The 24,648-nt window shown below is 53.5% G+C and overlaps 1 protein-coding gene across 2 annotated transcripts in view; it reads left to right on the plus strand.

Annotated features, from left to right (window-relative positions):
* The window catches only part of Sh3pxd2a (SH3 and PX domains 2A), a 179,084-nt gene that overhangs the window by 102,741 nt on the left and 51,695 nt on the right, over positions 1-24,648 (plus strand). The window contains exons 6-7 of one of the 2 annotated variants that reach the window (XM_048338315.1): positions 1,254-1,282; positions 19,506-19,550. In XM_048338315.1, coding sequence (XP_048194272.1) covers positions 1,254-1,282; positions 19,506-19,550 — 74 coding nt within the window. The remainder of the gene's footprint in view (positions 1-1,253; positions 1,283-19,505; positions 19,551-24,648) is intronic. The other variant, XM_048338314.1, reaches the window with a different exon arrangement.

The following is a 24,648-nucleotide window of genomic DNA, read 5'->3' on the forward strand; positions in this document are numbered from 1 at the left end:
GCTAGCCTCGAGTAAAAGAAGCTCAGGGACAGTGTCCAGGCCCCAGGACTGTCAAAACAAAAACAAACAGGAAACTGCAAATACTATGGGTTCTGAGCCCAAACTTTGGACAACTGTAGGAGCTGCTTACCTCTGGCTGCACAGGCCAGTCACCTTGTGTTTGTATAACAACCAGTGTCCAAACCGAAGTGAGATCTCCAGAGTCCCAGTCTCAGGGAGTCGCCGTGCAATTCACACTGCATTCCCTTCTCCACAAGTCCCCTCCCTTGCCAGCAGACTGCACTGGCTGACTAGTTTGCTTGAACCAAAGCTGGACCGGCAGTGGCATTTTCTTTGAGGCTAGGGAACACTGAGGCATTTCCTCCAGGTGGATCCCCAGAGGAGCAGTTGCCTGGTAGGAGCCCACCAGAAGATGGCAGGCTCCAGGCTAGCTGATCCTCCACAGGCAATGCAAACAAGTCTCCACACACACAGTGAGTGAGTGAGTGGATTTCAACTCAGGGCGCAGAGTTCTGCAAAAGTTCAACTTCCATCCCTAACTAGCCCTCCTGGCCTGCCAGTCAGCCTTGCAAAGAGCTCTGCCCCGCCCCTCGCCTCCCCCCTCCCCAATGCTCAAGTGCCCCAGCCTTAACCTTTAAGGCCTAAGCTTAACTTTGGTCCTAGGAGAGCCAGTGCTTATTCCTACCTCTGCCAGCCTGGGTGCGGGTGTGTGTGTGGCCGGGGGGGGGGGGGGGGATGAGAGGGGAAGGAGCAACTTTAATCAAAGGATCAATCACACAAATCTGCAAATGGGGGTGAGGGGGGCTGAGGGGGTGACATTTCATTTGTGACTTGACAAGCAATGCAAAGAAGTGGGGAGCCGGGAGCACACTTCCCGATCAAGTCCGGGCCTGGGTTCTAGGGAGAGCCTCCTAGTCCCTGTTCGCCAAGTGCAAGGGAACCTGCTCCCCTAATCCCAGGAGGCTAAGGGAGGGGCGTCCCTCTGGGCGGGCGTGGTGCGGGGCGGGGCGGGGCGGGGCGGAGGGGGCGGGGAGGACAGATCGTACCCGGGGGAGGCCCGCGGGGCCGGCGGCACCGCGAGCCGGCAGCGCGGCGCGCAGTGCGGGAGGCTGCGGAGCGCGCGCGGCTCGCCGGGCCGTGGGCATCACATGAGCACCGACTCCCGACGGCCCGCAGCCCGCGCGGCCCCCAGCCGCAGCCCCGTGTCCCCGCCCGGCTCTAACCATGTCTATCTGTTGTTGCTTCTTTTTCAGGGACTATGGCAGTTCCAAGAGGAAATCAGGTAAGGGAGCCTCCGGGCGTTTTTGCTCGGCCACCCCTGTTTCGTACACGCCCCCCCACCCCCCACCCCGCACCCTGCGGAGGACTGTGATCCTGCGGATCCAGGGGTCCTTGGGTGCCCATCTCTAGACTTTGCCCTGGGAGATCGTGGCCGCTTGCAAAATACACCCCCCCCCCCGTTTCCAGATTGGGGGTGGGATGCATGGGGGTTTCTTGCGTGATTCCCAAGTCGGGTCCCTCATTCCAGGCTGCGGTTCCACCGCGGGCACCATGGTGGCTTCCCGTGCGTTCTTTCCCGGGTGCGCCCGTGCGCCAAAGGTTAATACAGACGCGGGGTCCCTGGAGTGAGGAGGGGAGATCCGGAGTGAGGAGGGGGCGTCCTTGAGTGGCGAAGAGTTTTAGCTCCGCACGGGGGAGGGGGGCTTCCTTCCCCTCTCCTCCCCTCCCCTCCCCCAGCTCAGCCTGCGCCCCGGCTGCGGGGATGGGGAGGGGGGGGGAATTGGGAGGGGACAGGGCGTCCTGAGCCCGCCCGGCAGGTGCAGCGCTCGCCCACCCCGCCAGAGTTTGAGAAGCGGGTGGGGACCCCGAGAGCGAGGTGGGACGAGGGGCCGGGCGAGCCATCTGGAGCTCGGGATGGGCGCTGTGTGCCCAGAGCTGTCCGCTGCCTGCGGGATCACACGATTTTCTCCCCGGATGGGGGGAGGCCGGGCGCCAGGCTGGGGAATGGCAACGTGTGGGTGTGGGCGGGGTGTCGTTAACGGGGGGGGGGGGAAGAGGGGAGTCCTCCCGCAGTTCGGGCTGTGGGTGCCAGGGTGCGGGCGGGGACCAGGCTGCCTCAGTCTGTGCACACGCGTGAGGCCACTGTGAGTGGTTCATCCAAGCCGAATTGGGGAGCCGCTCCCGGCCCGAGTGCTCCTCCAGTGAGCCAGCAGAAGCCTCTGTGCCTCGCGTGGTGGGTGGCATGGCAACTGGGGGGTTGTAATTGTATACTGCGCACTCTGAGTAGGGGTTCTGGGGGGGGTTGCAGACAGGCGTTTGCTCACCTGCCTATTGGGGTCCTGGTGTGTCCGTGGGGGGGGGGGGGGCTGTGTGGAGGGTTGTACTAAACGTGTGTGGTCCTGCTAGGCGGGTACTGAGGGTGCTGGCTGGCCTGGGAGCTCAGGCTGGTGTGTGTGCTGGGTGTTGAACATATCTGGCTATGGCAGGAGCCTGTGTTGGCATGTGTTTGTGTACCTGGTTGGGGGTGTGTCTACTTGTGGGGTGAGACTGGCAGCTGGCTCAAGTGTCTCAGGACGCCTGCCCACTGGGGCACAAGGGCATTTCCTCCTGTGAAGACAGTGTAAGAAATCTGAGGGGGTGGAACTGTCGCTGCAAGTGGCACAACTATTCCCAGTCCTCACCCTGGGTGGGCATCGGGGGAGGGGAATTGAGACAGAGGGACAGGGCTGGGCCTGTGGGTGCCTAACCCCCTACCCAGGAAACTTGCCTTGTGCTTCAGTTGGATTGTTGTGGTTGGTCCTGAGCTTGTTGGTTCTTCTGCATGACCTTTGGCAAACTTTGTAACCTCCCTGAGCTGGTTTCTCATTCTCTTCAAAGCAAAGATGGTAATGTCATCGATCCCATGTTTAAAAGAACACAGCAAGTTAACTCAACCTCTATGAAAGTATCATTTTCATCGCCATCATCTTCATCATCTTTGTAGTCCCTACTTCCTTCAATTTCTGAAGTCCTGGGACCCAGTTTTGGCTCACCCTTCACCTTGGACCCTCCCTCTGTGGCTTTTGGCAATATCCCCCCTTCAGGGCCTCAGTTTCCCCCATAAAGGCAAGGTTCCTGCTCCTCCTCCTCCTCCTTGTCCCACTCTTCTAAGTGAAGCAGGGCTCCGCCCAGGCCTGGCTGGGAAGTCTCTCCCAGCTACTCTGCCTTCTGCCCTCAGGCCAGGGAAAGGATGGGAGGAGAAATTTAATTTACATTGGTATGCTTATGATAATGGCCACTTAGTATCTGGTTTTAAATGCCGTGCTGGAGCCAGGCCCTGGGAGTATAGCTACTGGCTCTTTCCTTTGAGCCCTTCCACTGATTTCTTACCCTCTCTATATTTGTTCCCTCTTCTGTAAGTTTGGAGATATTTACTAACTTCCTTCCCCCTTCACTTCTGGGGACCATTGGAATCCTGAGCTTCATGCATTCTAGGCCAATGCTCTACTGCAGAGCTACCTCCCAACCCCCCCCCCCCGTTTTTTTTTAATCAGTCCTGGGGCTTGAACTCAAGGCCTGGCACTATCCTTGAGCTTCCTTTGCTCAAGGCTAACACTCTACCACTTGAGCCACAGTGCCACTTGCAGCTTTTTCTGTTTATGTGGTACAGAGGAATTGAACCCAGGGCTTCATGCATGCTAAGGCAAGCACTCTACCACTAAGCCACATTCCCAGCCCTCCTGACCCCCTTCAGATAATTAACATTGTCAATTCTTATGAACCGGGATACCTGAATATTTGGCCAAGTGTAATTCTGTATGTTTTTGTCAAGGTGGTTTTTAGATGAGATTTACCTTTAAATCAGTGTGCTTCATTTAAGCAGATTGTACTCCTTTATGTGGGTGAGCATCCTATCAGCAGTTGAAGGCCTTACTAGAAGAAAGACTGATGACCCCTAAGAAGGAGAACTGCCAGCAAGTCTGCCCTTGGACTTGACTGCACCTCTGCAGGGGCTCTTGCAAGCCATCCCCATTAGGGTTTGGACTCCCTAAGACTCCACAATCATGCGAGATCTCTCTCTCTCTCTTTCTATACATATATATATATATACATATATATATACATATTTTTTTTCTTCCTATGCACATCATGTGAGTCCTATTTCTCTGGAGAACTCTAATACCCATGTGAAGACTAGATCAATCACTACCTGTAAGCATCCTTGGAACACTGTCCTTAACCAAGAAAACTGCCCCAAGTGCTAGCTGCTGTTACTTAAGGAGCACCTACTCTGTGCTGGTGAAGTGCTAGCTGCTGCTACTATTAATTTATTTCAAATCACATATATTAGTTAATTGAGGGTGGCTCTTGCAATCCACCCCACAAAGCTTGCCCTCTCCACCTCTCTCCTTTGCTTCTCTTCTCCCTTCTTAAAACAATTTCAGCAGGTTTCATTGTTCCATTTTCATACATTCATATGGAGTACTCCAGCCATATTCACCCTCTCCACTGACCCACCCTCTGACACCCTCCCCCACCGTGGGTTACTTTCCTGTGATTCTTTTTTTTTTCCTTTTCTTTCTTTCATTTTGTTTTTGAGCTACTGTTATTTAATATACATCTACTGTGCAGGAACTTTACTGTACTGCTCAGAGCCACAGTACATGGTGCGTGGTGGATCCCCTCTTACAGGGGATAGCCCACAGCTTGAGGGGCCAACTGCCCTGCAATCCTGGGCATGCGCACATGGGTCCATGTTCGAACCTCCAACCTGTTCTGTGACCAAGCATTCCTGGTTGTTCCAGCCAGAACGATTGCATAGAGGAAATGGATGCTGGTGTTTATCTTTGCCTTCCACTCTTTACAACTGAATGTGGATCTTACAATCTTTATGAGTTCTTGCTGTGCCGCCCAGGCTATCTTCCAACTCCCAGACTCAACTGTTCTGCCTCCACCACCTGAGTGGCTAGGACGTGGGTGTGTGTCACCTGCTGTCACTTGGAATTACTGAAGCGGGGCCTGTTCAGAGTGAGCTCTTGTGGCTTGAAGTTTATCTGCACCTCTCCCGGCCACACTTGCTTCTTCCCAGCGTCCCGGTCTCGGGAAGTGGTGCCCTCTGCTCAGGCCTGACACCTAACCTTGACCCCTTCCTCTCACTTGCCAGAGTGACCTGCAGATCAGCCTCCCTTGCACCTGGTAGAAGCCTCTTCACCTCTGCGAGAGGACCCAAGCTTCTGGTTCCTTTATTAACTCCTGCAATTACCATTTTCACCACTAGGGGGCACTCTTAAAGTGTGTTCCATGTAGTAGTATTTTTCAGTTTAAATTTCCGAGATGGCACATACCCCCTACAACAAACTCTGTTTTGGCCTACACAGAGCCCTGTGTGACTTGGCTTCTACCTGTCCTCCCCCTCCCCACTCTACTGTACTAGGGCTTGAACCCAGAGCCTCCCACCCTCCTTTTGCTTATTCACTCAAGACTGGTTGTCTACCCTTTGAGCTATACTTCTGAATTTGTACTAATTAATTAGAGATAGGAGTCTCTCATATTTGTCTGCCCAGGTTGGCTTTGAACTGAGATCCTCAGATCTCAGCCTCCTTAGTAGCTAGGATTATAGGCATGAACCACCAGGCCCAGCAGATGCATGGTTTCTTAAACAAGTCAAGTTCCATGCAGCCTTTGCACTTACTTGCCTTTCTGTCTGTCTGGAATGATCTTCCTCCATCTCACATGGCTATCTTCTTTGTACAGGAGGGTGAGGAATACTAGGGTTTGAACTCAGGGCTTCCTACTTGCTCTGTATGTGCTCTACCATTTGAGCCATACTCCAGCCCTACCTGGCTCCTTCTTGTCATCTTGGTTCTCCACTATCTGGCTGCCCCTCAAATTACCTGCTTCTTCTCCATCACTGACCACCCTCTAGACTCTTGTGCATTTTCTTGCTTATTGTCCATCTGTCTGCCACCAGCTTGGCTGTGGAGTTCCCCCCCCCCACCCCCAGTACCAGGTCCACTTGCTTGAATGGATGGGTGGGTGGCAGAATATACACATGCTAGTATGAGTGCTGTGGAGGTCAGGAAAGAGGAGACTGGCCTCCAATTGGGAACATTACCCAGAAGGAGGAAGAGTTTCTGGTTTGATGAGCTGAGGGCTTTGGTGATCCAGAGAGAGAGAGCATGTTCAGGAAGCTGAGCAGGGCCAAGCATGGCTTTTTGTGGGGGGAAAAAAAAAGCCAGGTACTTGGACTGTCTCTTGAGCACCAGCTTTCTGCAGGCATTGTGCAAGGTGTGGAGGTGACAGGAGGATGTCTTCTTTGCTCGAGAACTTTGCATTGTGCTGTGTGTCATGAGCTATGTATGCAACAAGGTATTGTTAGATGATGAAGTATCATGATTTTCTTGTCCAGAGGATAGCATGCTGGCTGCCCAAGTAGGCTGTAGCTAGAATGGAGGATGGGAGAGAGCGAGGGGGCAGAGTATGAGAACACAGATGTGGGGAGAAGAGGCGCAGACTGTAGAGAGCCTTCCAGACCATTTTAGGATTTTAGCCTTCACCAAGTGAGCTGAAAAGCCACTAAAGAGCTCTGAGTTGAGGCAGAAGGGTCTGACAGTGTAGAATGATTTCTTTCTGGCTGATGAATGGCGATCAGAAGGATAGAGGCAGATGAGAAATGACAAGAACTTCAATGGCAATAGAGAGGGGAGGCATTGGCTGTGCTACCTGGATTTTTACTGACTGGATATAAAAATCTCAAGAGAATGGAGGAGACCTGCAGTGTGGCAGGGTCAGATTGTCTGTGACCTTGGACCCATACTTCAGCTGGAAGCTTGGGCCCTGGCCTGCTCTGTTGTATCAGTCAGAGTTTACCTAGAGAAATAGCACCAGTAGGAGACAGATAGGAAGACTTATTGTATCCATGCATAGTGGTACAGGAGGCGGAGGCAGGAAGCTTCCTTGAGCCCAGTAGTTCAAGGCCAGCTTAGGTTGCAGAGGGAGAAACTATTTCAAAGGGAGAGGTGCCGGGTGGGGGGGTGGGGGGAGTAGAGAGAGGAAGTGGATAATGCAATCTGAAGGGCTGCCTGGACAAGCCTGGCATCCTTAGAGTAGCTATGAAGAAGGTAGGATGGACTCCAGGCACAAGCTACAGCTGCTGTCCGTAAGTGGAGTCCCTCATAGCCTTTCAGCTGATTGGCTCAGGCCCACCCAGAGTGGTAGGGTGGTAAGGGTTTTCCCTTAATGTCAACTGATTATGAACTTCAAGCACAACCACCAAAAGGCCTTTCATGCAATACCTGGAGTTCCACGCAACTGAATAACTGGTCAGCTAGTCAGGTTAACATAACCATCATACTTGCTCAATGGGCAGCAGCCTGGCAGAAATGTGCACAGGGCTAGGCAAGGGTTTGGTTTCCTACTTTGTGGCAAGAGGCCGGTTGTTGTTGTCTGTGCTTGCTCCCGGAATCCAGAGAGCTGGAACAGCTCATCTCAGCAGGGCCTCTTTTCTCTTCTGACTTTGAGACTCAGGTTGTTCTCAGCCATCTAGCAAGATCCATGAGGAGTTCTGAGATGTGCCCCTAGGGGGCGTTGATGACCGAAGGGCCTCGAGTCATTGGGGCCCTGCCACTGCCTAGGCGGAGGGCCTGGTGCTCTGTTCCCACTGGAGACCCTATGATGAGCTCCAGCTCGTTTAAATGCAAATGAAGTTGCTTAAGCATGTTGCAAGTTTGTTCTCTTAGGCAAGTGTTGATGTTCCTGGGTGAAGTCCTGTTTATTTCATAGCTGGAAAAGTGGTGAGCTCAGCCTGGCTTCCTGCTCAGTGATTATTAACTGGTCTTATTGGGCACAATTAATGAGATTGGCATTGATGTAGTTCCACGGTGGAGAAGCAGTGTTGCTAGAGGTGAGAGTTGAGGTTTTGGCTTTATATGAGCCAAGTAGGATTTGAACCCCAACTGTATGAGTTGGTTTTGTTATTATTGACTGATGGGTTCTAAAAGGAGGGAAGAAGTCGCCCTGCCTTTCACTTGAGAGGGAAAAAGACTCAATGGAGGTATTTTTCCAATTCTGTGAGTTCCAGAGGAGACAGGGATAAGATGGATGTAGCACTGCTAAGTTAAGAATGTAGGGGGTTGTTGGCTCAGTTGGTGGAGTGCTAGCCAGTGAGCAAAAGTAGCAGGTACCAAGTACAAGTCCTGGTCTCAGACCTAAAAGAAAAAGAAAAGAATGTAATGCTTGCCTTAGCATGCTCAGTGCTTTGGGTTCCATTCCCAGTAAAAGGCACACATGCACGCGCGCGCACACACACACACACACACACACGTAAGCCTCATCTCTTCATTGCCACTGAGTCTCACAGTGACCAGGCTGGCCCAGTTTTACACACCAGAAATGGAGGTTAAGGAACTTGCCCAAGGTCAGACTGTCAGACACAGGATTCAAACGTGGTGGTCCAGAACCAAATTTTAGTTTCCTCCTAAGCCAGGGCATGAGGGGTCTTTTGGTGCCGTGTTGTGGCTCTGAAGTCCTATAGTGGGGGTTCTCTAGGTTAGGGTGGGGGGCTACCTCAAGAGAATCTCCCCAGGGGCTTCTAGAAGGAACCTATTAGTCATAGCAGATCCTTAATTGAGTAAAGGGTTTCTTTGCAGCGTTTGACTGATATCCCTGTTTATGAGTTTTGTTTCTAATCAGTGGATTTGTTTAAAGCAAGACCTGTCCATTCATAAGTACTGGCTATTCTATTTATCTGGAGAAGTTAGGCCTGCCCTCCTCCTTTATTCACGCAGCAGAAGAGAGAGGGCTGCTTCTTGGCAGCGATGAGGAACGGGCAGACCTGGCTGGTCTCCTGTTATCCCTGCCAGGTCCTCCAGCAGGCCTGCCCTCCTTACCGCAGCAGCAGAGAGAGGTGGGCAGAAACCAAGCCGCCTGCAGCGTCCTTGCTCCCTGCAGAAAATGGGCTTCGTGTAGCTTTCTCTTTTCCCAAGCATTTGTTGGCTCCTGGCCCCAGGGAGTGCACACCTCAGTGGAGAAGCCAAGACATTTTCCAGGCAAGAGTCGTGAAATCAGACCAGGCGGGAGGGCTGTGACCCACAAGATACGGGGAACCTGGAGATGGGTGCTGGATTTGGGGTGAACTGAGTGCTGCGGTGGGAGCCACAGTCATGAGCCTAGAACATGAGGTTGGGTGAGTTTGAACATTCTGAGGAAGGCCAGACATGACAATGCATGCCTGTAATACCAACTTCTCTGGAAGATGAGACCGGAAGACCAGAAGCAGAAGACCTAAGGATCCTAGTTTGAGGCCAAAGTTAGCAGGAAATCCTCTTTGAAAAAAAACTAAAGCAAAGGCTGTGGGTGTGGTTCAAGAGGTAGAGCACTTACCTGAAAAGCTAAGTCAGTCCTCAGTACTACCAAAAACAAAGTTTGAGAGAAGGGGAGGTAGCCACCTGGTAGAGAGAAGACAGTGCCGTGAAGGGGGCTGATGAAGCAGTTTCCAGGGCTCTGTGTCCGCCTGAGCCACCCATCCTCAGCAAGAAAGGCCGAGCAGGCCGCTTGGAGCACATAGCCAAGACCTTTTTGGCCTCCTCCCTTGGCCTCTCCCCAAAGCGCGCATGTCTTGTAGTGGCATCAGCCTCTGGCGTCTCTCACACAAGTTGTGTTTTCTTAAAAGTTGAGATTTTCATGGCTCAGAGTCCTCAGCCTCGTGTCACCCCGGCAGTTCAAAGCCATCTAATTGGAAACGAAGGGAGGCTGATCTGTTTGGCAATTTCAAGGCCAGCCCATGTGGCAGTGGTGGGACGGAGAAAATGAGAGCTGCACGTGTGTGTGTGTGTGTGTGTGTGTGTGTGTGTGTGTGTGTGTGTGCCACAACTCTCCGCCCAGGCAGCAGCCCACTGCCCACACAAAGCTGGTCAGTGCAGGTGTGCTTCCCTAGCTGAAGGCAGCTAGCATGTTGCCTCCTCTGTCTTTCCTGCCTGCTCAGCCCTCTGCCTCCTCACCCTAATCGTACACTTTCTCCTGCTGGAAAAATAGGCAAAGATCTACAGGCTCGCTGCAGAATCCTGAGCCAGCTCCGTGACATTCACTTCCATAGGCCCTGCCCAGCATCTCAGGGGTGATGGCCTGGCAAATGCCTGCCTGCATTTGTTGACAGGCTCCCAGGGCTTCCAGTCTTTGCTGAAACTCTGCCCTCCTAAATACTAGGATTGCAGGAGTGGGGCAGGGGGTAGAGGCTTGAATCCAGGGCCTTGTGCTCTTGCTTAGCATTTTATTTTATTTTTTTTGCTCAAGGCTGGCACTCTACCACTTGAGCCATAGCTCTTTCAGTTTCAGCTTTTTGATGGTTAATTGGAGAATATGAGGCTCATGGATTTTCCTGTCCAGGTTTGCTTTGAACCTCAGACCTCAGCCTTCTGAGTAGCTAGGAGCACAGGTGTAAGGTTCCCCTCCCCCCCTTACCCAGCCTTTTCAGGTTTGCATTCTGGATGTGGTAGATGGACAGTGACATGGTAGGAGGGATGGAGTCCTGTGATGGACTGGACTATTCTTTGAAGATACTCCAGGTTATGTCCTAAGTTGGGGTTGGGCCACGGGGCAGGCATGGAGCAACCTGTCAAGAAGACAGGATTCTAAGCTTCTCATCCCTGAAATGCTGGCCTAGCATTTTGCGGTCTTGGAGAACAGCCATATGGAAGGGGCCTTCCCATCTGGCCTCGTCAGACAGCAGTGCTGAGACGTCTGCCTTTTATTTAAAGTGCACAAGGTTTTGTGCTGGTGGGAGTGGGGGGAGATACCCAAGTTGTGGTCCAGCAAAGAAATGCTTCCCACTGCAGCTGTCAGCCAGAAAGCAACTTGTTCCTCGCCGCAGCTTTCTGCATTGCTGACATGTGATAGCAGCAGCATTTCCAGGGATGACCAAGACAACGGGAGAACAAAGACTTGGGGGAAATATGCATAGCTTATTGTTTTAGCACCTTTTTTTTCTGATCTAAAGTTACTTTGTCTGGAAACAGAAATGTGGCGTGTGTAATTTATTGGCCCATGGCCCTTTTATAATCAGTTGGTTTTGAAATGTGCGGTTTTTGAAATGTGAAGGGGGGAAAAACCTTTTTTTTTCTCTCAAAGTTTCAGAAAACTTAGAAGTCCTTTTCCCCTGACTCTTTGCTTTGTCCCCTGGATCTTATTGCCACATGTAACCCAAACAGCTGACATGAAGACGGATTTACTTAATGTTAGGGCTAGAGTCTTGTGCCAAGACATCAGGCATGTCTGAAAGAGGAGTTGGCACCTTATCAGTGTCCGTGTCCGTGTCCGTGTCCGTGTGTGTGTGTGTGTGTGTGTGTGTGTGTGTGTGTGTGTGTGTGTGTGTGTTTTCTAGGGCTTGAACTCAAGGCTTAGATGTTGTCCCTTAGCTTTTTCACACAAGACTAGCACCCTACCTCGTGAGCCATACCACTTCCAGCTTTTTAGGGTTTAATTGGAGATAAGAGTCTCACAGACACAGACTTTCCTGCTCAGGCTGGCTTCAAACCTCGATGCTCAGATCTCTGCCTCCTGAGCAGCTAGGATTACAGGCCTGGACCTCTAGTGCCTGGCATGGCCCTTTTTCTTGACACTGATTCTGGCTCATAGGTGCGTTGTTGCAGGAGTCCCTGCAGTCTCCAGGACTACTTCTCTCCATTCTACAGGGCCTTCCCAGCTCAGCCTGGCCTACCTTAGGTTCTCTGAGTGTGGGAACAAAGTAAATGTCCAATTCCTGCAGGAGGGTGAGGTCCTTGTATGGAAGTAATGACTGACCAAACTGGGACTGTCCTTGTATGTTGACGATGGCAGTCTTCGCATGTACATAAACCTGTGAGACCCACACACACTGTCCTGTCGGTCAGCTCCTCCCTAGAGCCCAGTGTGGCTCCTAGATCCTCATTTGCATTGGATCACAGGGTTCTGAGTAGAGGGGCCTGTCCCCACCTTCCTCTGCTCTGTGGGCCTGGGAGCCGCAGTGGCAGCCTGTATTTGGGGAACCCTGGAAGGCCCAATAGATGGGAAGCATGTTAGGATGGAAGCATGTTGGAATGTCTTAGAAGCTAGGCTTTCCTTTCAAGAGGGATGGCTCCCATCTCAGCCCTACAACTGGCCTCACTGGCTCTGGCCATGCTTTCTAGATGTCTCTACTGAGCATCTGAGTCCCTACTGTGTGCTGGCCCTTGTGGTTGAATCCCATGGTGAAGGGTAGGTTGTCTGTACAGAGGCCTTGGGCAGAGGGTCAGGGACTCTCTGTGAGTGGTATAGACCTGCCCAGGAATGTGCCAGCAATAAGCCAGCCAAGAGGGGGAGAAACAGTGTGCCAAATATCAACCAGCCCCAGTACTTGTTGGCCCAGTGTGTGACTACTTTTAAACTAGGTATCTAAGCCAAGCATAGTGACGCACACCTGTAATCTCAGTACTTTGGAAGCTGAGGCAGGAGTCAGGATTTTGTCTCTAAATAAATTAAGTGAGTAAACTAAGTAAACTGAGGCCTGCCATCTCCTCTGCACTCCTGCGAGACCTACTTTCGGGGGCCATTCTAGAATACGCCTGGGTCAGGGAGCACTTGTTCCCAAAGCCCTCACCAGCCTTCTTATATCAAAGCAGACTTTGTATCCAGCAGTCTCCTGGAAGCCACTTGTTCCTCATCCGTGGAAGGAGGACGTGGAATCTGGTTCAGCCAGGTACCTGGACCTAGGAAGTTCTCATTAGGTATCTGACTGTGACCTCCCTAGAGAGGGCATCTCCAGACCTCAAAACTCCCCAGGGATTGGTGATGAACCATGATGGACAGGACAGCAAAAGAGCAGCCCCATCCTACCCCAGTAGAGACCAGCCGGGCCCAGGGAAGTGGCCTGACTTCTCTCATGCTCTCAGGACGTGGGGGCTGCCCGAGCATCTAAGCACTCTCGACATCAGCCTGAGCACGCACTGTGGCGCCGAAGGGTTAACTCCGTCCTCCCCTGAGAGCCGACAGCCCCTGACCTTTCCCCAGCCTGCAGGCCCTCTCAGCTGCCGCTTCCTGGGCATAGCTCTGTCACGTGAGAGCCAGATGTGGGGATTTCCCAAGCCGTGATGTGTGCGTGTCTGTGCGTGCGCATGCACAGCTCTGTTTACGTGGCATCTGTGAGTTCAGGGGATTGGTCCAGACCCACACAGTGCAGAGGAGGGATAGGAGGAGAGGCCCAGAGCTTCCAGCACACGCCGGTGGGGGCTGGCCGAGTCCTGCCCCCACCAGACATTCTAGATAAGTGAGTTGTTCCTGCACAGACTCCCATTTCCTGCAGCATCCATCTTGCCATAAGAACATACTGGTTATGGGTTTTTGGGTTGTTGTTTTTTGTTTTTTGTTTTTTTTTTTTGCCAGTCCTGGGCCTTGGACTCGGCCTGAGCACTGTCCCTGGCCTCCTTTTGCTCTAGGCTAGCACTCTACCCCTTGAGCCACAGCACCACTTCTGGCCGTTTTCTATATATGTGGTACTGGGGAATCAAACCCAAGGCTTCACGTATATGAGGCAAGCACTCTACCACTAGGCCATATTCCCAGCCCCAGATTTTTTTTTAAAGCTCTTTAGAAGGCTTTGAAGCAGATGCTTTAAGACAGCAGCCTTTCTGGGATGTTCTGTAGGGTAGAGGACCTTTCCATGAGTCACTGTGTCCAGCATGAACAAGGGTCTGGGATTTCTCAGCCTGGATGTGGCCTGGGAGGCCAACACTGGAGTACCTAGTAGATCCTGGGCACTGGAGGTGATGGGTCCTCATTTCCCCACAAAACCCGTGGGCACCAACACCAATGAGGGTCCATCTTCCCATCAGCCACTGCGGATTACTGCATTTCTGTCCCTCGCCAGCTGGTGGCAGCATCCAGCCAAGTGCCCACTGCAGGCTGTGAGCCTCGTCCTGAAGGCAGACCCCTGTTAACAAGGGAGACCTCAGGGCTCACCGTGCTGGGGCTCCACCTGGGACCACTCAGGGCAGCCTGGGGAGGAAGGATGACCTTTGGGGGTAGCCTCCACAGTGCCAGGTGGGCTGCTGAGGCAGGAGTCCTGGAACAGACAGGAGAGGGGGTGGGGGGTGGGGGGAATAATAGCATTGCCTCCAAGCTGGAAAGATCCAGTGGAGCCAGATAGTCGTCAGCAGGGCCCGGCTGCACTCGTGGTCCACACTCACTAAATAGCTAGCGGCTGATTCATCGATGATCCGATAGCGTGCATCCAGTGCAGAGAAGACAAGACGTTCCACTCCTGTCCGGCCAGAGTGCACTTCTTGTTCACTCCCGTGGAAGCAGGACTGGGTGGAGCTGCAGGATGGGGAAGGTGCTGTCTTTCTCTCTCTCTCTCTCTCTGAGCATTGTAGAAGCTTAAGCTGGGGGGAGTGGTGGGTGGAGGAGGGAGGGGATATCCCAGTCCATCGGGAAGACCACCAAGGCAGACCACGGGAGGGAGGGGAGCTGGCTAGGATCCTCGAACAGTCTCAGTGCTGAGTTTGTCTCCTCACACACAAATGCCCTGGGGCCAGAAGAGGTGAGGAGCTGGGAACTGAGGGGGAGGCTTGCACCCAAGGGACTGCTGGGAATCAGGCTGCAGCTGCAGGGCAGAGTCTGAGGCCCACCTGCCTCCCCCCTTTGCACCTCTGCCTGCCCACTGCCGGAGGAACCCAGGCCCCTGTCCTAACCAGAGACGCATCAGGGATTCTTGCCCAGGGCAGAGCCTAGTGCCGACCCACTAGGCCACTGCAGCTCTCCCAAGGGCATTCTTGACCTCTACCCACACCCTCTGGGTGCCTAGGCTTGCCCTAAGTGGGTAGCCTTGGACTCAGTAGTCCCTGAGGGGCTGAGGAATGCCTCCAGACCCTCCACCCGCCCCCTCCCCCCTCCCCACCTGACTGCTAGCCCAGGCCAGGGGTGGGTACATTCTTCCCCTGGGCCAGGCTGGACTCTGGACTCTGGGGAAGGCAGCAGGCCCTTCCTGGCGTAGGACAAGCAAAATGAATAGCTGTGTGCCTGTGTTTACACAGAGAAGCGGGGAGGAGATAAATAAGGCCTTGCTTGCTTGGCTAGGGGCCAGGGACGATCCAGAAAATGATGAACCCCACTAGGGCCCCTTTCTTCCCAAGTCCTGGCCTGCCTGCCGAGGCCCAAATCTCCTACCACTGCCCCCTCTCTCTCTGTAGGAAGGGACCCAAGAGAAAGAACCTTAACTCCCAAACCTCACTTTGCTCCCCTGGAAACTGCAGATTGTTGTAAAGGTTAAATAAGATAATGCCCATAAAATGTTTAACACCGTGCCTAGCCTAAGGATTAAGTGAATAAGACCTACTTATAATCTGGCCTTTGTCCTACCACTTCCTTGCTGTGTGATCTTAGACAAGTGTCTTTCCCTGTCTGGTTTTCAGGCCCCTTGTGGGCTTCTGGGCCAGAGGTGTGTGAGAGGGGACTGAATGTGGAGACAGACATTTTTTAGGTCTTTGGAAAGATACTCATCAGAAATTCAGCCTTCAGCCCTTCAATTTCTTAAGTGCTTCCATTTACTTAGCTTAGAAGTCTGTGACCCAGAACCCTCAGGCCATGGGTACAACCAGCTACATAATTTACAGGGCACAATGCACAATGAAATCCCAGGGCCTCTTGTTCATCAATTATGAATGATTTGAAGTCCCATGACGGAAGAACATTAAACCACCACCAGGCCCTTCTTTCTAAGCATAGATGACTGCAAGGAGGGTAGCTCTGGAAAGCTAGCCCTGCCTGCAGAGGCGGAGCCCATTGGGACCAGGGTCTGAGCCGCACCCTCCAATCCTCGTGCTGTCCTGTCTTCCTGTGCGGGTGTTTATGAGACAGCCAGCTGCTGCTGCTCACAGCAGAACAAGCTTCACAGACTTGCTTCTGTGAGAAGCAGCTCACATACTGTCTTACTCTAACACTTGGGGTTGCCATAACAGGAAGACTGAGACTGGATCATTTATAAAGAAGAGAGGTTTCTTTTGGCTTCAGATTCTGGATCTGGAGTCTGGCAAGTCCAAGAGCAGGAAGTCTCCTCTGGGGATGGCCTCACGGTGCCTCAACTCCCAGCTGAAAGTGGTAGGACAATAACGAACCCATTCCCAGGAGCAAGACATACATTCCTGGCTTCACCTCCCAGCACCACCCTGTGGCAGCCAGGTCTACCCCTGAGCTTCGGCTAGGAAAGACCCTGCTCAGACCCTAGCACCGCAGTAAGGTGAGTTTTGATTGGCTGCCTGTCATGGTCATGGGCGCTGTGCTTTCCAGGAGGATAACATCCAGGTAACCAGACTACCTCTTTCTGAAAGACCCGTGCAGAGCACTGTATTTATGACAGAACAGTGCAGTAGACAGGCGTGTCATGCTCACTTGTGGAGGTAAATCCCAAGGCTGCTAGTAAACAGTAGGAAAGCATCTTTTAGATCTTGTTGACAGCCTGGAGGGGGTGGCTGCATTTCTGGGCTGTGTCATCAGGAAGGAAAAGAAGGATGTGGAGCCTGTGGGAAACCCTAAAATCTGGCCCTGTTCAGAGCTCAGTTGTTGTGAAAGCAGGGAAAAGACTCGAATGCATGGGTTATTTAGGAACCAACTCAAGGCTGCAGCAAGAACAATAAAATTCCCGGGGAGGGAGAGGTCTCCAGTGGGAAGGGAAGAAGGGAAGGGCGTGGGAAGACAGGAGGTTTTCATTCCATGCAGGCCCGAGGTGGGGTCTCTGCCGCCTCTCCAGGAGCCCAGGGCAGGGGCTGTGGAAGCCAGGAAGGGCGGTGGTCCTGCCCTGGCCCCCCAGTCTCTGTGGGGTTTGATCGGTACTCACTGCTGTCTCTTCCTGGGCTCCAGGCCTCCTGGATTTATTAGCCGGGTTGGGCGGAGCTTGCTTCCGATGGGGAAGCTTTCCTGGAGTCATGGTTGGGACTGCCTTTGGGGACATTGAGCCCACTCCTCAGAGCTTTGGGTTACCATGTTAGGAACATTCCTGTTCCATACCTCTGCCCTTGGTACCTCTCAGCTAGCAACCAAGTCCCCCCACCTACTTAGTACATGAGCCCGTGGGGGACATTTCATATTCAGACCTTAATGGCTGGACTTGGATTTTCAGTCATGGAGCCTGCATTCAAGTGCTTTTGTCTCTTTCTCTAGAAAGATTCATTTCAGCTCCATCACACAGCTTGTATTATGGAGACTACCAGGTTTCTGCTGGGAAAGTCTAGAGTACCACACAACAACCTTAGAGAACAGTAGGCTTAAATACAGATGTGAGCATTTAGGGCCAGAGGAGTTAGGCTGCATCCCCAAGGTCAAACAGCTAATTCTCAGCAGGCTGAGCATGCAGACTCTCAATCTGATAGCCTTTGTGTTCCAGCAGGCCAGTAACCCTGTTCAGTAGAGCTCGGTTCTCTGTCACTGGAGAAGGAGGTGGAGAAGGTTTAGGGAGAGCAGGAAGCAGTTGATCTGTGTCTGTCACAGCCCTTCTGTTGGCTGTGCCTGCCTCTTGCCCTGGAGCCAACGAGCCTACTCTGCCTCCTGCCAGAGGGCCAGGGTTTGTGAGCCAAGGCCTCTCCTCTGTTCATTGTAACAAGGTGGACGGGTCTCTCCCACCCCAGGAGAAAAGAAGGACTGGATTTATTTTGCGCACCCAGGGATTGGGAAGTAAATCATTTGGAAAGACTTTTCTTTTTAAGAAGACAGGCTTGTTTCTGGTCTGCTTTCCATTTTCCTTTGAGGACAAGAAAAGGAGAGCGGGGGGGGGGGGCAAGAGTGAGCTCAGATTGTCTGCTGCTGGCCCCGCTGGCCCCATCCAGCTTGCTCTGTGGTTGTCTAAATAAAGCTTTATTGGAACACGGCCCACTCCTTGTTTTCCATTGCATTTGTGACTGCTTTTGTATTACTATGGGACAATTGAGCAGCCTCAACAGAGACCTCGGCAGGCCCTTTCCAGAAGTGACCTTGGATTTTCTGGGCCTGGGTCAAGTGCCTTCCCATGGTTCACCAGAAGACCTTTTTTTCCTAAAATGTTTTCCTTTCCTTTTTCCTGAAATGTTTTCACACAAAGAATCCAAAATGGAAGCATGCAAGGTGTCAGGCTCCTGTTGGTGGAGATGGTCTCTAAGCTGGGCCAGTGCAAGGCTGTGTAGATTTGGAGGGGGCTGGACCAGGCCTGGCACTATCATGGCATGACCTTGCTAGGGAGCAAAGTCTGGGTACAGCAAGTCAGAATCTTGCAAAGATGGGGTTGCAAGCTGGGAAGCCCCTTCTTCTGAACTCTGCCCTCCCTGGCCGTAGCAACGGAGAGCCTGGGCAGTCTGCTGTGTGTGTGTGTGTGTGTGTGTGTGTGTGTGTGTGTGTGTGTGTGTGTGTGTGTGTGTGTGTTTCTCAGGCCAGCCTTGGGTGCATGACCGGCATCTCAGTGTTTCCTTGTAATTGTCCCCACTGTGGCTCATGCGGTCTTGGGGCACTGCCACACAGGAATCCATGTCTGGCTTCTGGGTACTTGGGCCAGTTGCCTCCTCTGTCCGAGAGTTTCTGCCCCTGTAAAATGGGGCCTGAGATGCATGCCTACCTCAGCGGGTTATCACAGGGACCAAGGAGGCCACTATAGGCACACGGGCATGACCTGATGTCCTGGAACTGTTTATACCAGTGAATAGCCAGGTGCTTTCTGCCCTGTTACCTTGCTAACAGTATCACATCTCATAACTACATGTTATTTTACGGGAATTTTCATTTTGTTCCTCCCTCTTGCCTGGAGGACAGTGTAACCCCATTCCCAGGTGAGGAAACTGAGACCCAAAGCGGCCACCATTGTGTGAGCCTGGAATAGAGCCTCCTCTCACCCCACGTTTTCCTGGTCCCAGAGGTTCCTCTGCAGGGTTATATTTGCTTTGGTTTGGGTGGGATTGGGCTCAGGTTCTCTGAAGGGAGTGGAGCTCATGTTCACTCACTGGGTCCTTCTTGTCCGTCTGCTTCCCTGGCTGGGCTATGGCAAGGGCTGGACAAGACTTCAAGGCTGGTAGATGTTTCCACAGGACCTAGAAACTGGCCTTGGGTGCATCCAACCCCGACAGTGAACGTTCCGGATTCAGTTTGCTGAGCCTGTTAGCCTGTGAAAGTCCTTGGAGCCATCAGGTCCCAAGGGGCCAGCAAGCCACGTGGCCACGGAAGCAGAAGGGGGCTGCTGTCCCCAGGGCCATGATCACCCAAGGGGGCCCCTTCCAGGGTCGGAACTGGGTAGGATTCTGGGCTCCAGAGAATTCCTGCATTTCGACAGACACCTCATTATCCCCATCCAGCCTCTGTAATCACACAAGCCCACACCCAGCAGCCGTCCCAGGCCAGGAAATCACTCCCCTCCCCTCCCCCGTCTTCCGCCCACGGCACCGGCACCACTGCCCTGCCGCCGCCGCCGCCGCCTGGAGCCACTCTGCGTGGACCTCCTGCCTGCCTAACAGTTCTCTCCTCTGCTTCTCCTCTCCTGCTGCCGCCCACTCTCGGGGGCTCGGAAGTGTGGCTGTCCAGCTGGGCTGAGTCTCCCAAGAAGGACGTGACAGGTAGGGCCTGGCGTGCGTGCCTGTGCATGCTCGTGAACATGTGTGTCACGGCACGAGTGTTCTGTGCTTTCTTCTTCCCGCATGCTTCCCAGTGATGGCCTTTGGTTGGCATGCGTGGCATCTCCGCTCGCTGTGCCCTGGCCTTCCAGGCGAACCCTTTGCCATCCTGTCTTGCCAGAAGGGGCTGTTTGGTGGTGAGCAGACCATGTAGCAGTGTGAGGGCCCTGTGTGCTCTGGCCTCAGCGTGTGTGGGTTTGAATCCTGGCCCTGCCACGTCCCCGCTATGCTTTCTTGAGAGGGTTGCGCAACCTCCCCAAGGAGATGTGATGCCACCTCAAGGGAAGCCTGGCACCCAGGAAGTGTCGGGGTAATGGAGGTGGGGAGCTCTTGCTCGGGCCATCCTGGAGACAATGTGACTATCCTGCCAGAGATGAGGCTTCAGGGAGCTGAACTGAGTGAGGTCCTTGCTCCCCAAACCTGGCTTCCTGAGAGTTCCTTGGGGAGTTGGAGACTTGGGGTAGAGAGTGGGGCCATCCTGTGCCTGTGACTGAGTAACGGTGGGTCACAGCCCCCCTGACCCAGCAGTCCTGAGCTCGGCTTGGTGCCCCCTCTAGCAGAGCCAGGTCACAGGTCAGTGACTTATGTTGAGCCTTTCGTCTTAATGCATGATGGCAGAAAAACCTAGACAGTGTGTGTGGGGGGGGTGGAGGCAGGAATAGGATTTCCAGAAGCGTCTCCTGTGGGGCTTTAGGAGGTTTAGGGGACAAGGATCGAAGGGTCAGGGGACAGAGGGGTTTGGGTCAACTCCCAGGTTAACGTCTGTTGTGTAGCCCCTCTCATCATATCTGGAGGTAGACTTCATGGGAGAGGGGGCTAGGAGGAGGGGAGGCAGCGAGGGGAGGGCCCCCTCCCTTGGAGTCCTGGTGTTCCCTGCCACCAGGGCCTGAGCCTGAGCTAATCGCTGGGCGCCTGTCCCTTTTTCCCTTCTGCACAAGCCAGTGAGCTGGAGCCCACTTGGCCCAGGGCAATACATTCTATTCACTAAACGTATAGGGCGTCCTGGGAGGAGCTCACTGTGGGGCTGTGGAGAGCCCTTGGTGGGGTGCCCAGGATGAGAGGGTGATGGGGAGCCTGTGGGGCGGAGCTACCACCAGGCCTGGCTCCAGAGGAGGATCCCAGCTGTCTAAGGCAGAGGAGCCAGAGGCACAGGGAAGGCAAGGGGGTGGGGGTGGGGGTGGGGGGAGTGAAGACAGCTGGGCTGAAAGTCCAGGGCTATTCTAAGGCAAGTTACCAGGCCTTGGTTTTCCTTCTGGAATGCTAGAGGATTTGAAACTCGGAGGATACAAGAGGACACAGGAGGCCTACCAGAAAAGGGTCCTGGGGCTGCTTGGCCTAGTGTGCACCCCAGTGTCTGCCCAGGGGCTCTGAGCGGATTCTCCACAGCTGGTAGGGACCCACTGCCTTCCTGGAGAGAGGGTCTGAGGAGACAGAGACATGTTGCCGAGACACGGCCCCATGCCTCCCTCTCTGCCCCTCTTTAGGGTGCTTGCCCCTAGTTGCCTGCTGGTTACAAGGCTCTTCTAGTTCCTCCCCATTCCCTCACATCTCCCATTCCCTCTCTTTGTTCTGGAAACAGCTGTCTGCAGTTTACCCTGGGCTTTAACTCCTGTCACTCACTCTGTGCTCAGAACAGTCCCACGAGGTACTGTTATGGTTCCTGTTTACAGACGAGGGAGCTAAAGCTCAGAGAGGTTACGTTTCCCTCCTAGGGTCACAGAGCAAACAAGAGCAAAACAGGACTTGACCTCAGCTCCTCAGACTCAGCTTTACATCTCAAGCTGAGGCAATGGTTGCCTCGTGTTCTAGGCATCCGTTCTGGGGTGTGGCACATTAAGGCAGTAGTGGTGTGAAGGGCACAGACTGCCTGAGGAACCTGCCCAACATTCAGGAAAGGATGGGAGGGGGCACCATGGCAGGGGGGTGAGGGAACTTCCTGGAGGCAGCAATGCTGGGGTACTCAGAGAAGAAGGAAGCATTCTGGCAGGGGGGCAGGCTCTAGCAAAGGCTTGGAAAGGAAAAGCATGCCTAGAACAATGTTGCTGGCACATAGTAGGCATTCAGACCTGTGTGTCGAGTCCTGGGGATTGCACAGAGTGGTGGGGGAGGGGGTCAGGGAACTTGGGGAGCTCAGATTGCACGAAAGGCTGGAGTTGAATTTGGCCTTTATTCTATAGGCACCAGGGAGCCCTTGGAAGTGCTGGAGTAGAAGACTGACTTGGCACAGGCCTAATTTCAAAGTTTAAGTTGGCAGCCAGGAGTGGGCAGCAGCCAGGGTTCCGTCCAGGTGGTAGCTGGAGGATTGCAGGTGTGAGGCAAGGGTGGGACAGGAGCCCAGGGCCGGCCCAGGACCCTGGTGGGCCAGCCAGGAGCTCTGTAATGAAGCACAAGGCAGGGGTGGGGCTTCCTACTCCTGGGGGGAGACCGATGTCCAAACTCCCAACCCCAGAGGGGCTGTGCTCCCCAGAAGGGCCCCACCCTGTGTCCATGCTTCTGCCCAAGCCCTCTCCTGTGAATGCAGGCTACTCTGCCCCTGCCCCTCCCGTCCCTCAGGCAGATTCCTCCAGCCCCCAATTTTCCTGGCCGCGGCTGGGAGGGGATCCAGAGCCGGCTGTATGGAATGACATCACTGCCCACCAGCTGCCTGGCCTTTGGAGTGCTTTCTCATCTGGATACCTGCTCCCAGCGCCTGCCTGCCTGCCCGCCCGCCTGCCCACGGGGGCAGCCACACGCCAGGAGGCAGATGCCCGAGAGGGCCAGCTGAGAGCCCAAATGTGCTGAGGCCACGGTGGGGGGAGCAGGAAGGACAAAGGATGTGTGTCCCTGTGTTTGTCCAACAGCCTCAGCTGCCTCCTAGAAGAGGCTCAGCCTGCCTCTGCAATGCCACAGTAAACGAAGAATGTTCTCTTCCCTTCTCTACCTCTATCCCAGAGTACTGGCCTTCAGGAAGCTCCAGCCAATTTTCCAGGAAGGTGGTGGCGGGGGGCAGGGGGAAAGGGGGGAGCATGGCATGTAGATTTTTCTTGGCCTGGATCAAAATGAGCTGATGTCTGTCCACCTATCAGCACCTCCTCTTTGTCCTTCCTTGCTGACATCATCTGGCCACAAACCCAGAGCTGCTTGCTCCTCCTTGCCTCAGTTTCTCTGACTCCCTTCCGGTCCAGTCTAGGTTCTCCTCATTTGGGAAGTGAGGTCATCCAATCACTGTCCATCTGTCTGGCATTTCATTCATTTCACAAACATGGGCATTATGGTCTAGTCCACGGAGGTAGTGAGAATCAAAAAGAAGCCCACACTCCTGTCTGTAGTAGGCATCACCAAGTAAGTGTCTGACGCGATGTAATGAGAAAGGGGTCCCCACGGAAGGCCAGGCATCCTGGCCCCATCAGCTGTGTGTGACACAGAACTTAATCCCATATGATAGCAGCAGGGCTTGGGTTCAGTTCTAGCTGTGTGATCGTAGGAAACTTTCTTCGCCTTGTGGGACTGTGTGTCCATAGGTAAAATGGGGCTGTCACAGGGTCTGTGCTGCATCAGGTGGTTGTGAGACTCAAACAAGACAGTAATAACACCACAGCCAAGACTCTGCAGGAGGCAGAGTTGGTGGCAGAGACTCAATGCCACCCATACGATTGCCATATCCTTGCGACTTGGGAGCTCTGTCTTCTATTTGGATCTTGAGTTTTCTCCTCCCAAACCACACAGGTGGTCCCACAGGGCAGCAGCCGGCGTCTTTTGTGCTTGTGCCCTCAGGAAGTTCTGCTGGCCCCAGAGTCTCCCAGGCCTGCACTGCTGTCCCTAGAGGCACCCAGGCCTGCACTGATGTCCCCCAGAGCACAGTGGGAGGCCAGCTGTCAGCCCAGCCCAGCTGATGGCCCATGGCAAGCGCAAGCGCAGAAGCTGCCAGCATTAGAGTGCAGAGGCGGGGCCTCCCTGCTGCCCAGCTGTTGGGTACATTTCTGCTTGAAATACAATCCTAGCTTTGGAGGGACTGCCTGGGGCTTACATGTGCATACCCACCCACAGGGCATACCTCAGCTTGGACAGTGTCCCTTCTAGGTCTCTAAAGGGCCCCCTGGGCTTATCGGGGCCACACCACATAGGGGCAAAGTGCTAGGGCCGTGGGTTTTCTTTCTTTCCAAGGAGAGCTTCCTCAGGGACTCTCAGAATGCTGTGGCCATTGCCCTCTGCCCTTACATGCATGAACTCCAGGAAGGTCCCAAAGATCTCAGCAGTGCCCAAATTCACTCCAGAACAGTGCAGGGGGCGGGGGGGGGGGCACCCAAAACACCTGACCAGTTAAGCCTGGCTTTGGCGTTTTTTATAAAAAAATAAAATAAAACAAAAACTCTTTGGGTGATTCTGTCCCTCTAAGTGGAAGATTTATCATGCCAAAAGATTTATCCTGTGTGTGCGGAAACAGAAATGAGAAGCTCTGTAACCAGGAATTAACTGGAGGCGTGGCTCAAGTGGTAGAGTGCCAACCATGAGCTTTCAAGAAAGCCAAGCAAGAGCTCCAGGCCCCTGAGTTCAAGTCCCAGTACCATGTGCATGTGTGTGACCGCAGTACGTGTGTGCGTCCAGGTACATTTGCGCGTGCTCAGGTATACACACACGCAAGGACAGTAAAAGAAGCTCTAATGAAAAGACAGATGGTTTGATGTCCTCCTCCCCTAAAAACGTGAATGCATTTGGTTTTCTCTATACCAGCTGCAGTAGCTGGGGCGAAGTCTCTTGCCCCCTCTGAGCCTCTGAGAAGTTTGTAAAATGGGGAAAGAGGGAGGGGTGTATAGAAGGATGTGACTGGGTTGAGGCCTCACAAGGACCATATGGAGCCTGGAAACTCAGCCATTGCTATGGCCAGGCTAGGGATGTGAAGTCCTCCACCCCTACCCCCCCCCCCCGCCTCCAAGGAGATTGGCAGGTGTAGATTTTTGTGTTTGATTTTGGTTTTGAGATGAAGTCTCATTTTGGAGCCTCAGTCAAGATCTCCCTACCTGAGACTTCAGTGAACTGCTGTTGTGTCTGAATGACAAAAAGT

The sequence above is a fragment of the Perognathus longimembris genome, chromosome 2 (assembly GCF_023159225.1).
Source record: "Perognathus longimembris pacificus isolate PPM17 chromosome 2, ASM2315922v1, whole genome shotgun sequence".
Taxonomy (NCBI): domain Eukaryota; kingdom Metazoa; phylum Chordata; class Mammalia; order Rodentia; family Heteromyidae; genus Perognathus; species Perognathus longimembris.